Genomic DNA, 12,493 nt, shown 5'->3' with positions numbered 1-12,493 from the left:
TGTTTTTGTCTGTGTATCTATTTTTATCCATTCATAATAAAACCATTGTCTCTAAATGACTGGTATCACAGAATAGATAAGGTGTTCCTCTCAGTTATCTCTGAATGGATTGTCTCTTATCTGTTTTCACTCGTCATCTTACAAAACTAGTAGTTAATCAGATAGCTTAACTTCCAAATATGGATAACTGTGTCATACTCTAATCTTAAGCACACAACAAGGTTGTTTTGGTGTTGCTGACCTATTTTTACAGCAACCTTAGATACACTCTATAACTGCTCTAAAGAGGAGTTCAAAGTTGACTCCCTTCACATTGGTTTTGGTGTGATCTTGTCTTATCGGAACTGCACTGTAGACCATTGGGACAAAGAAAATCCTTGTTCCCATGAAGGTATTTCTACCAGACTGAAGAAAGATTAACTTCCTGAGTAATGGATTGTGGAAGTTTTCAGGAAATTGCTTAAATATCATGCTGAAAATATCTATACAATTGCTTGTTTTTGTTATCTTTTGGAAATCTAGACAGATTGTAAAATGTCCCACTTCACCATTTGGTGAAGTAGGACGTTATATTTTTATGTTATTTTATTTATTTATTTTTATTTTATGTTTTATTTTTTTTTCTTGAGGAATCTCTAAAATATTCCATAGGTCATAAATACTTAGAGTTTCCAATGAGCTTTGAGGCGGAAATGATTGCAGTAATATCAGAAAAAAAATGGGACTTTGCCTCAGAACCAAGTCAGTCAAGCTTTACTACCATTTGAAGGTTATGCCCGCATGAAGCACACATTCTTTAATGCTCAGAGGAGCTTTTAGCCTTCGTGACACCAGATCCAGTCTGATTTCTACGAGGCAGGTAAGTTGATTTTTCAAGTCCTTCTTCTTTGTCTTGTCAGACTGATTTATTGAAAAATAACCACTTAAAAAAGTATGGTAATATGTAATCTAATATTTTTTTACAACTTAAGTCAACAATTATAACAAATATGTATCATCCAGTTTTGGTGAGATATGTTTTAGTTATTAAAGGAGAAAACAGAATTGAAGTCATTAATGAAATGACGTTTTGGCTATATTAAATGCATTATTTAGAATTAAAGTGTTTTTTGTGGGGTCATGATTAAAACCTAAGCTTACTGTATTTCAGTGTCACTTGGTGTTGTGATCTTACTCTCAACCCCTGCCAAAAATGGTAACTTAGACAATACACAATAAGTGTTAAATAATAGAAATTAAATCTGTATTTGAAAATAATCACAAGCTTAAGCAGAAACTCAGAAGAATTAATTCCTCCATGGTCACTTTGTCCCTGCTTAATTTTTTTTCTTTGACCTGAATGTCTTTATCCACTCTGGCGAAGAAGAAAAAATCTATTGACTGCGTATTTTACAATATTTTACAATATTTCTAATTGCAGCAGGAATTTCTATATTTTTTATAGACAATCTTGTGGGGTTTTTTTTAACCTTAAGTACATACTTTGGTTACTCACCAACAGTAGGCAACCTTTTTTGACCTATGATAATGTCTGACTGACAGGAACACTGTTTTTACAACGCATAGAACTACTGTGCACAATATAAGAGACAAAATTTGCAATCCTTATTTCTTTAGTGGGACAACTAAACCATATGCAGTGTTAAAATTAGAATGCATGATAGACCAGTCATCATAAACTGTGATTAACATTAGCCACATGTTCTCACCAGATTGAGCAAGGCAATAAACTCTCAGGTTGACTGACATGAAGAACATTCTTTATTTTTGATCAGTGAGAAGCTTTGAGATAATCCAGATAGCGAACATGTTATCAGTGAGCTGTCAGTAAAATAAAATGATAGAAATGTGCCAGCTTTTGTTCTGTGTGTTTCTGGAAAGGGGGACATGCAGTTAACGTTTGACATTTCAGGTAACATTCGGAGGTGAAAGCTATTAGAAGTGGTGACTGATCAATAATTTACCTTTAAAGGAACTCAAACTGATTAATAAGTATACCAAACTGAGGTCAATTCTGTGTAATTGCCTAGGCTTGTAGTAAAAATAACAAAACAAATAAATACTTTCTTTGAGCTTTTTCCTACACTTTTAAGGAAATGTCAAATCCCCCCTTTTTGCTCTTGGTTACATTTGGAAGACTACAAACTGAAATAAAATATAAAAGAGGTAATCTCAACACATTAAAAATTAGGGTTTATTTAAGTTCAAAACTGTTTGTAGGCCTTTGAGTTTTGTCCAAGTTAAGCTTTTTAGCAGATTGAGTCTGACTATTGAAAGCTTTGATGTAGAGATTAAGTTAGAGCCAACTCAATGTTGCAAGATGCCAGAAAACCTAAATTACTAAACCTCCACCACCATGCTTGACAGCTGTCATTATCATTTAGGATGGTTGATTCTGTGTTTAGCACTGTGTTGTTTCATCACTTTTAGAAGTGTTCACACTTGACAATGATCGCTAAAGTGTGGTCTAATGTGCTTAATAATTTGTTTTCGTCATCAAGGTGCATTCATTTGCCATCACAGAAATCCACAATCAGAAACTGTTAGAGGAAAGGTTAAGGAATAAAACATGTTTCTATGTGGAACACAGTGAAAAGGAAAGGAAATTTTTTTAGATCTTATTGAGGACAAAACCAAGGGAAGGAACTAATGGCTGATATGGAAAACTACCCACAAAACACCTCTGGAAATAGCAGCATAAAGTCATTGTTCTGTTCAGTTTAAAGGGCATAAAGATAACACCCTGTGGCTCTAATTTAGTAGTAGACCAGTGTATAATGACATTTTTTATGTAAAACTGAAAATGAAACAAATCTTTTTAGAGTGTAGGATGTTATAAATACATTCTATTTGATTATATAAATAATAGTAGAAAAAACAGCCATGCTTTACAGAGGGAAATTATATGAGGACATTGTAGTAACGCCACAATCTAAAATAATACAATCCTAATATTTACTTCCATCTTATCTTTTTATTTCCATAGGAGACTGAAAGGCACTCATTACCAACATGAGCACTGAAAGCGAAGAGCATATCATTGACATCAATAGCACCTCAGTTCATACACTGAGCAAGAAAAATGGAAAGGAAAGAAGGCGGCTCCGCTACATGCAGAAAGATGGCCGGTTCCAGGTGGCATTCCAGAAGCCCCCTGGAGACTGGAGCCCATATTTACTGGACATTTTCACCACCCTCATAGAGATTCGCTGGAGGATGATGTTCCTTCTCTTTTCCCTTTCTTATATTCTCTCCTGGATCTTCTTCGGTCTCTGCTATTGGCTCATTGCCTATATACATGGCGACACTCAGAGTTCAGATAACAATCCTTGCATGGACAACGTGCGTGGCTTTACTGGAGCATTCCTGTTCTCAATGGAGACCCAGGCAACTATTGGTTATGGAAGTAGGGGAATGACTGAGAATTGCATTGGGGCCATTATTGTGGTTACCATCCATAATCTATTTAGCTGCTTTCTCGACACTATTATTATTGGCATCATTGTGGTTAAAATGGCATCAGCCCGAAGGAGGTCTCAGGCAGTGCGTTTCAGCAGCTCCGCAGTGGTCAACCTGCAGAATAGGGTGCTGTGTCTGTCATGGCGTCTCGGAGACTTCAGGGGTAACCACATTCTGGAGGGAGTCGTCAAGGCCCATCTTGTCCGGCATGTGAAGAAGCGAGGTTCTGTTGTGATGCTGTACCAGGATTTGGACCTCGAGAACCCACATGTCGTTCTCGTCACCCCCACAACAATTGTTCACAAGCTAAAACCAGGAAGTCCCCTTTACAGAATAGGTCCAGATGAATTGAAGAGGAAGAAATTTGAACTGCTCATCTCCTTCACCTACACCGGGGACTCCACAGGGCTGCTCCATCAGACACGTACGTCCTACACTTCTGCAGACATCCGCTGGGGTCAGCGTTTCCACGATATACTGAAAGTGGGGAAGAGACACTACAAGGTGGACTATGCTATGTTCAATGAAACCACCTGGGTGCCAGTGCCCAGGCTCTGTGCAGAGGCTTATGAAAGAGAAAGTGGACACCCTAATGAGCGCAATTCACTCTTACCATCATTTACAGTAAACAGCCACATCTACTGGGCCACCACTAACAGCCCCGAAGAGGTAGTGATGCAAACATCTTTGTAATCAAACAAATGCATGTACATATGACGAACTATTTTACTGTGCGTACTAAATATGAAATGTGAAACCATTTGAATGTCTATGTATATACATTTTCATCCAAATCTTATAATATATTGATTTATGGCTTGTAGGCAATAAGTTGTGTGTTTGGCTAACAAATGGAAATTTAATAGAGCTTCTATTTGTCACTTAAAATTGCATTTCTTTACATTACACAACATAAAATAATTATGTTTTCTATGTGAATGTCCCAAAAGAGCAGACATAGAATCGTCCTGTTGTGAGTGGGGAAGTTAAGGAATTTGTATCATATTTACACAGTACAAAAATGTATCATTTTAAACTGTCATAATTTACAGTGACTTCTATCACATGCATATGTTCTGATATAAACCATTCCACTGTAGCTGGTTGTTTTTTTTAAAACTTCAAAGAAACACTGAAATCAACAGGGTCATAAGATATTATTGAGTGTAAATCTTGTGACATTTCCAGTTAATTTGTTTCTATGATTTCATTAGAAAAATCAATAAATAAAAATAAAATAAACATTTTGACACAACAAAATGACACTGTATTTTAACATATTCTTATTTTGGGATACAGTAGTTAAGTATGTGGCATATTTAAATGCCCCTAACCAACTAACATAATCATCCTAAATTGATAATAATATTAATAAGAATGAAATAAAAACTAATGATGTAAATCTTTATATACCGTACGACACCTGCTCTTGCCCAGGGACCATGTATGAAATTAGAATAGAATAGAATAGAATTACTTTATTCATCCCAGCAGGGAAATTATTTCAAAGAAACACAGCTCTGAATTAATTCAGTGCTCTGAATTAAATTAAGAGCACAAAGGCTCCGTTTTCATGTGTATTCGTATTAGATTTTTTATTTGTCTGCCGTCACATTCAGGGTAAATTGCTGACAGGCGGTTCTTTATGAGGCACTTGACAGAGCAACTTTTTTACGGCTGAACAGCGCCTACATGTGTTACATGTGTTCATATATTGTATATGATTACTTTGGCTAGTAAATTACTATTTTTTAACTCTGTTCATGTTGGTGTGTTTTAGAAAACGGATGTACAATACTGATTTAGAACTTATTTCTTAGTATGTCTGAATTAACCACTTTTCCCTAAATGTCAAACAAAACTAAATGAAACTCTTAGACCCTCGAAAAGACGCTCCTGGTTCCCATTGGCTGTGTCTGCTCAGGGGGCGGGGTTTATGGAGACACGTGTTTTACAAAGTCTTGTCTTCGGAACCACAACTATCTGCTTCAGTGTCGCTGGAGAGGGTTATGGCTGGGTTCAAAGCTGCTCACGGGAAACCAGGAGACGATAACAAACCGGACAAAATATTAAGAAGGCGGAGGAGAGCAAATCTGTCGCAGTTCGGAGTTATAACAGCGAAAGAAGATCCAGTTTGCGTTCCAAGATCCAACAGGTAGGTGATGCGTCTGATTTTGGAAATGTTCTATTTCATTTATTAATTGCACATATGAATGAGATTTGGTGACTTATTTCACCAATAGAAAAATTCCGTTTGAATGACAGCAACGACTGAAAACATACATAATTTTATGATTGTGCAAATAATTTATTTCTATACTTTTCAAAGATCAATGGCATGAGTGCACTGTGAAATCTCTTGAAATTGCTTGTAGCTACTTTTATGACCATGTTTATTAAAAATGGCAAAATGTAAATCAATAAGATGTCATATATATTTTTTAAATCGGAAATTGCATGCATCATTTCACATAGGAAAGAAAAGCTGAAAATCTTTAATTTAACGATATCTTTAGCTAAATAATTGACATAGTTATTGATCTACGAAACAAAACAGAGCCGCTTTATATAACCACTTTCCATCTGCCTCAGTAGTTGGCTCCATCCGATAGCAAATGCAAAACAAACAATCACAGACTGTGATGACTCCGCAGGTCTTCATTTGTCACCATGTAACAAATGACAGCAATAAGTGACATGATGCAGAGCGGACAAGAAGCAAACAGTTCTTCTGGCAAAGAGCTGATGACTGAGGGGACTAAGTTTTTAAAGTCAGAGATTTGTTTTCCGAACACAGAAAAACCGGAAATGTTATGCTTGTACACATTAATAGAATATGGTGTGCATCCCCACATCAATTTGTTACTGTATGTAGGTTGACACAATAATGACTTTTGCGTTTTATTTTCATTTAATGTTTATAGGAAACATAGCCCTTAAAAAAACTAAGTCCACGTATATTTCCACGTATTTCCAGTCAATCCTGATGTGAAATCATTAACTGAGAAAAATATATGCTAATAATAGGAAAACTGATTCTTCGTATTGTATGCACAGAACATTGAAAAAAAGAGACATATATCTGCCAATTTTTTTGAGTTTAAAAAATAGTAAATAAACACCCAAAAGTAAAAAGTGGAGCTGGAGTAGCTTTGGAACTAGCAGAGCAGGTTGCATGTCCATTGCAATTTGTAGCCTGTGGTGTTGTATTTTAATGGGTCTCTCATCCACTGTGTCAATACCTTTTCTGTTTTTGCTGTCCTTGATGCTCTGTTTCACAAAGTGCAAGGTTACTGGTTAAGTAATAATGCTTTTTTAAATGGGCAATTAAAATAGCTAGTACAATAAAATAGATATTTTAGTATTTAATTTCATTGTGGTATACACTGCAGTGTATAATCTGTAACTTCTTTATAGCATTTAAGTACACTGAACAAACTTTTTTGTAAAAAGCTGCACGATAAGGATACATTTAAGTCCACGTGTATTGTTTATACTTTTTATCTTCTTTGCATCTACTGTAACAATACTGTTAATTTGAAGCATGCAATCCAGTTTTCAGACAGCATGTTATAATAGGATTTTGTTTTTGTCTTTATATTTCATAGCCCCTGTCACTGATGAGACTCAAAGCAAGTGTAAGAGAGGAGTGAACTACCCTCACCGACGGTGCACAGCAGAGAAGAACATCCTCTCCACAGGCCCAAGTCCTGTTGGCCACATTTCCTGCCCTAGATTGACCCCCAGAGAACTCAAAACTGTTTCTCCAACGCTTCTACCAAAAACTGAGACTGTTTTCCAAAGCAGAACTGGCCCAGCCCCCACAATTGGAAGTGATGGGGAGCCTGCGTAGCCACCGTTACAGCATTGTGTCCTCAGAGGAAGATGGCATGAAGTTAGCATCCATCGCCGTTCCAAATGGCTACGGGAATGGCAACGTAAACAAAGGACACATGGAGCAGCAGCGTCAGAGCCGCTTTGTAAGCAAGGACGGCCACTGCAATGTGCAGTTTATCAATATGAGCGAAAAAGGCCAGCGCTACCTGGCAGATATCTTCACCACCTGCGTGGACATCCGCTGGCGCTGGATGTTTGTCATATTCTGTCTGTCTTTCCTCTTGTCATGGTTGTTTTTTGGACTTGTCTTCTGGGTCGTGGCACTGGTTTATGGGGACTTGGAGAATGAGACTCAATTATGTGTTTCCAATGTGGACAGCTTCACTGCAGCCTTTTTGTTTTCAGTCGAGACCCAAACCACAATTGGGTATGGTTATCGCTATGTGACGGAGGAATGTCCCATTGCTGTTTTCATGGTGGTGTTCCAAAGCATTGTGGGCTGCATTATTGATGCTTTTATCATTGGTGCCGTCATGGCCAAGATGGCAAAGCCCAAGAAGAGGAATGAGACTCTTGTGTTCAGCCACTATGCTGCGGTAGCAATGAGGGACGGTAAGCTATGCCTGATGTGGAGGGTTGGAAACCTGAGGAAAAGTCACTTGGTAGAGGCTCACGTCAGGGCGCAGCTCCTCAAGTCCCGCACCACAGTGGAGGGAGAGTTCATTCCTCTGGATCAGGTAGACATTGACGTCGGCTTTGACAGTGGGATCGACAGAATCTTCCTTGTATCTCCGATCACCATCGTGCATGAGATTGATGAGGACAGCCCATTCTACGAGATGAACAAGCAGGAGCTGGAGACCTCAGAGTTTGAGATTGTTGTGATTCTCGAGGGTATGGTGGAGGCCACTGCCATGACAACTCAGTGTCGGAGCTCCTACGTGGCCAGCGAGATCCTCTGGGGCCACCGCTTTGAGCCAGTGCTCTTTGAAGAAAAGAACTACTACAAAGTAGACTACTCAAGATTTGACAACACCTACGAGGTGCCCAGCACTCCCACTTGTAGTGCTAGGGAGCTGGCTGAGAAGAAATCGAATTCTTCCAGCCTGAGGAACTCGTTTTGCTACGAGAACGAAGTGGCTCTGGAGAAAGTTGAGATGGAGGAGGAGTTAGAGGAGGACAATAGCAGGTTGATGAGGGACGCTGAAGTTAGTGGTCTTGAGGATACAAGCGCAGATTTGGTTTCAAACTCAGAATGCAACCTGGACTCTTTGCCTTTAGAAGCAAGACCTTTCACAGCAGAATCAGAGATATAACTGCATGGGCTTGAACTCTAAATGGGCTTGAACTCTATTCTGGTTGGTGTTTTTAATAATTGCATGGCAGTTTGTTAGAAACCAGGGTTTAAAAGTCTCTGTGCAGAAGCACAGTGTGCACTTAAAACCAAATATAAACTTCTTATATAATTTATGGAGTCACTGTTTGCATGGGTTGTGTTATAAAATGGGTTACATGTAACACACACACACACAGTGCAGTATGTTCTCTTAACAGGATATAAATTTGAATATTTTATTAAAAAGCTATTTTCCATTTGATTAATTACATATTCCTTGTTTGCACATGTGCAAAGAAACATCCTGAACTTAATATTTTTTTGTTGTTTTCTAAGTGTCACACAGGATTAAAATAAAAGTTTTGAAAATAGTACTCAAACTTGTTTTAAAGGTTAAAATTACCAACACAAAAAATGGGTCTATGATTGTTAATGAGCTGGTCTCTTAGCAAAAACTTTCAGTCTTCTTAAATGTGCTGGTTTAATGGTCAAATAGAAAAAAATGTATGATTTGCACAAATTCTGAGTACACTACTCTCCTCAGCCTATCATCTTGTCCATGTGGAGAATCTTTTGCAACGTGTGCCTTAACAAAAGTTCTGGTCTACAGGAACTCAGCTGATTTCACTCTGATTGAGCACACACTGCATTAGATCTCACAGAGCACAGACACGTGAAGATGTGATTTTTAAAAAAATTTATTTTATTTTATTTTTGCAGATTGCTGCCACTTCTTGCAGGTTTTTGTGTTTTAATGTGCAATACTGTCAGGTGTCAGGAAGAGACATGAGGCCCGATCACGAGCCAAGGCGATGAATGTTAAAGCTAAGTGCTGCTAAGTTACATATTGTATAGACAGAAATCTCAGAGCCAAACTGTATTAGTGTTATTGTTTTCAAATTGCAGATTGCACATTAGTGTTTTATCTAGCTGTAGACAAGCATGATTATGTGGAGTGTGTTCTTTAAAGCTTCAATGCACTTCTTTTTCCGCAACAGAAACTTCTTCCTCCAAAGAAAAGCAGAAATGGCTTTACTACTCAAAGTTAGGTATGTACGAACATGCTATACGTTAAATATAAAACCTAATGTCTTTCCTCAACTAGCAATGGTTGATTGATGAAGGATTGATTGAACAGATTATTACCACAGTTTACTCTATATAAACATAATTTTTGACGTGAGATATGCAGAATCCAGATACATTCTAGTTACACTGCTTTCCAAATGTATTCATACCTTATGAATACTTTATTCATATTTTGTCCTGTTACGGTTTTGCGCCAAAATTCAAAGTATTAACTGGATTTGTAATTTAAAGACCAACACAAGTGGTGCATTGTGTTGTGTTTAATTTAATTAAAATTAAAGTTTTGTTTTAGCAGATGCATATGCTTTGATTCAAAAGACAAAAATGTAACCGAAAAGCTACATTTTAGTGTTGTCTGACTAGAGCACTTTCATCCACATGTGACGCTTAGATGAAGACTCAGCAAACCCACCAAAAAGAGCTGCAGATACTCATTTGAGCTGTGAAAGCTGATTTCCTCCTATTTCACAGTTATTAACTTCTTTGTGTTGGTTTTCAATATAAAGTCCAGATGAAACACACTCAATTCTGTGGTTTCAAGCTGTGGAAACGTTTAAGCGGTATTAATGCTTTTGCAATGCAGTGTAAGTCGTCTCAGTCCTGGTGAGGTCATGGCTGAAAAGATGTTTGCTTTGGATGGTTAACAATCATCAATGTTAACTGATATTGCAGTCATAGTCTAAAAAAAAGAACATCCTGCAGGGATCAAATTTACTCATTTTAGTCTTACAGAAGGTTTAGTTTTAGTCATCATTGTAAGAATTAATCTTGTGGATGCCAGACCACTGTAGTGTTTCTGTTTTAGGTTTTTATTTTTCTACTGTCTTCCCACTTTCCTGCAGAACCCAGACTGTACAGCTTTTTTTTAAAAAAAAAATCTTTTGTAAATTATATTGCACTGTATAGTGATAATGCAGATAAAACTATTTATGTCCTTGTTTTTTCAATAAAACACTAAAACAAATTCATTATGACGTTGATGCATTAATAAAACTTGGCTGAATTTTGGTACTGTGTGTGAAGCTTTGATAAATAACTGTTTCTCCAGGTTTTCTGTTTTGTTTTCCAGATATTTTTTTTTTTCTCTTTGACTGAAATTGTTGACGGCTGTTTTTTGAATGTGGAGCTGAGGTCCAAATTCCACAGTCTGTCTGTCAGGGCTCAAAACCATCATTTTCTATAACTCAGCAAAACTGACTCGGTCCGGTTCTGCGAAAGCCTGCTGTGCTACATCAGCTTACTCTACTGGAAGTCATTTTCAGTGACAGGAATGGAAAGAACTCCTCATTCACTCCTCTTAGCCTCTTTCAATAAACTGTGGAAAATCTATGTATTCTGCAAGTGTCCTGAAGAAAGGTGTGTAGGGTCAGTTGTTCAAATTCACCCTAATTTATTTGGTACCAAATTTCAAAGATTTCCAGAGATTATCAGAAATTATAGATTTTAGATAGTGATGTGTCTGCAGTAGAAGTGTATAACGTTGCATAACAAGCCAACGTTCCAGTGGGGAGACACAGTCAACCTCCAGCTCTCCTAAATAAGCATTACTACGCATAAAAATATGTTAATCCATGCATTCGGTCAATACCGTTGTATTAGAGATGAAGCCGTGTTTGAAAAATGACACAACTGTCTGAGAATTTACTCACTTTCCATTCAGTGCTGCACTCTGCCTTCACAGACTGACACAATGCAGCAACTGATTGATCAGACACATCCGCAGTGAGGCAGCATGCCTATTGGATTTGTTTCTACACAGGAAGTGCTCGACGCCTGTGGGTTTTTTCCACATTAGCCAATGAAAACGCCACAAAGCAGGAGTTTGGTTTAAAAAAAAAAAAAAAAGCAAGAGTTTTCTGATTTTTTTCCTCCATTTGAGACTTTTTAGACTGAGACGAGAATGGAAAATATAAAGAAAAGAAAAATATAAAGAAAACTTGTATAGTTCTTAATTTTCTGGCAATGAAGGCATTAATCTAAAATTTTCTCCATAAGTTTTTTTTTTTTAGCAATACCTCCTTGAAATGTAATGTGCAGCATTTGAATGAATGACGCTGTGACTTGCCAGTCTGTTCAGGGTGCTCTGAAAGAATCGACTGCCATGTGTTGGCCGGCGAGCTCATGTCGATGAGGCTGATGACGTCTTACCCTGAACTGGCTCATTAACCACAGACTGATCTGCTTGACCTTCAGATTAATGAGGCAAACATAAACACGAACAAGTCACAGGCTCTGAAAAGTGACACATGGCATAACTGAATGTTAAAATGAGTGACGAAAACAAAGAAAAACGTCACACTTTGTATTACCGGCCACAGCATAGATTTGTAGAACATGAATTACAACCTGTGGAAGTGTATGCTTTCTGCTCCTACCTGTTATAGCAGAGAGAGCACTGGTTTGTCTCAACGAATGTCATTCAGCAATTGTTTTATGCTCATAATTTTAAAGAGTGTTAAAATTGTTGGCATATTTATTTCACAGGAGGAAGCATTTCTGCTCTAGATATGTAAAAAGATATATCACAATTGTTATCCCAACCCCACATGCAGAGCATCTGCTGCTTGTCACCCTATAAATAGCTATTCTCTGTGTGCCAGAATTAAGGCTCGTCAATGAACTGGTGAGATCACCACACAGCATCTTGGACATGAATGCTGTCCTTCACATTTTCATAGACTGATTAAAAATAATCTGGTTTTGTGTTACTGTAGGGGCAAAGGAAAATGTAAAGCTGTGAAATAATGGCATACAGAGATTTCTCTCATCTTG

The 12,493-nt window shown here is 37.6% G+C and overlaps 2 protein-coding genes across 2 annotated transcripts; both read left to right on the top strand.

Annotated features, from left to right (window-relative positions):
• The first annotated feature begins 349 nt into the window (after positions 1 to 349).
• Positions 350 to 5,212, top strand: LOC114160492 (inward rectifier potassium channel 16-like). The gene is made up of 2 exons (XM_028043096.1): positions 350 to 859; positions 2,987 to 5,212. Exon 2 carries the CDS (start codon positions 3,013 to 3,015, stop codon positions 4,150 to 4,152), a length of 1,140 nt encoding a protein of 379 aa, XP_027898897.1. The 5' UTR covers positions 350 to 859; positions 2,987 to 3,012; the 3' UTR covers positions 4,153 to 5,212.
• An 85-nt stretch (positions 5,213 to 5,297) lies between these two features.
• On the top strand, positions 5,298 to 10,689 carry LOC114160491 (inward rectifier potassium channel 2-like). Its single transcript, XM_028043095.1, has 2 exons — positions 5,298 to 5,614; positions 7,068 to 10,689. Exon 2 carries the CDS (start codon positions 7,296 to 7,298, stop codon positions 8,610 to 8,612), a length of 1,317 nt encoding a protein of 438 aa, XP_027898896.1. The 5' UTR covers positions 5,298 to 5,614; positions 7,068 to 7,295; the 3' UTR covers positions 8,613 to 10,689.
• Positions 10,690 to 12,493: the final 1,804 nt, after the last annotated feature.

Source organism: Xiphophorus couchianus, chromosome 16, assembly GCF_001444195.1.
Source record: "Xiphophorus couchianus chromosome 16, X_couchianus-1.0, whole genome shotgun sequence".
Lineage (NCBI taxonomy): Eukaryota > Metazoa > Chordata > Actinopteri > Cyprinodontiformes > Poeciliidae > Xiphophorus > Xiphophorus couchianus.
Note: the sequence above shows the minus strand (reverse complement) of the source record. Positions and strands in the feature narration are given on the sequence as shown.

Excerpts from the sequence above, each read along its gene's own strand:
- LOC114160492 (XM_028043096.1), top strand. The coding sequence starts at position 3,013 with ATGAGCACTGAAAGCGAAGAGCATATCATTGACATCAATAGCACCTCA.
- LOC114160491 (XM_028043095.1), top strand. The coding sequence starts at position 7,296 with ATGGGGAGCCTGCGTAGCCACCGTTACAGCATTGTGTCCTCAGAGGAA.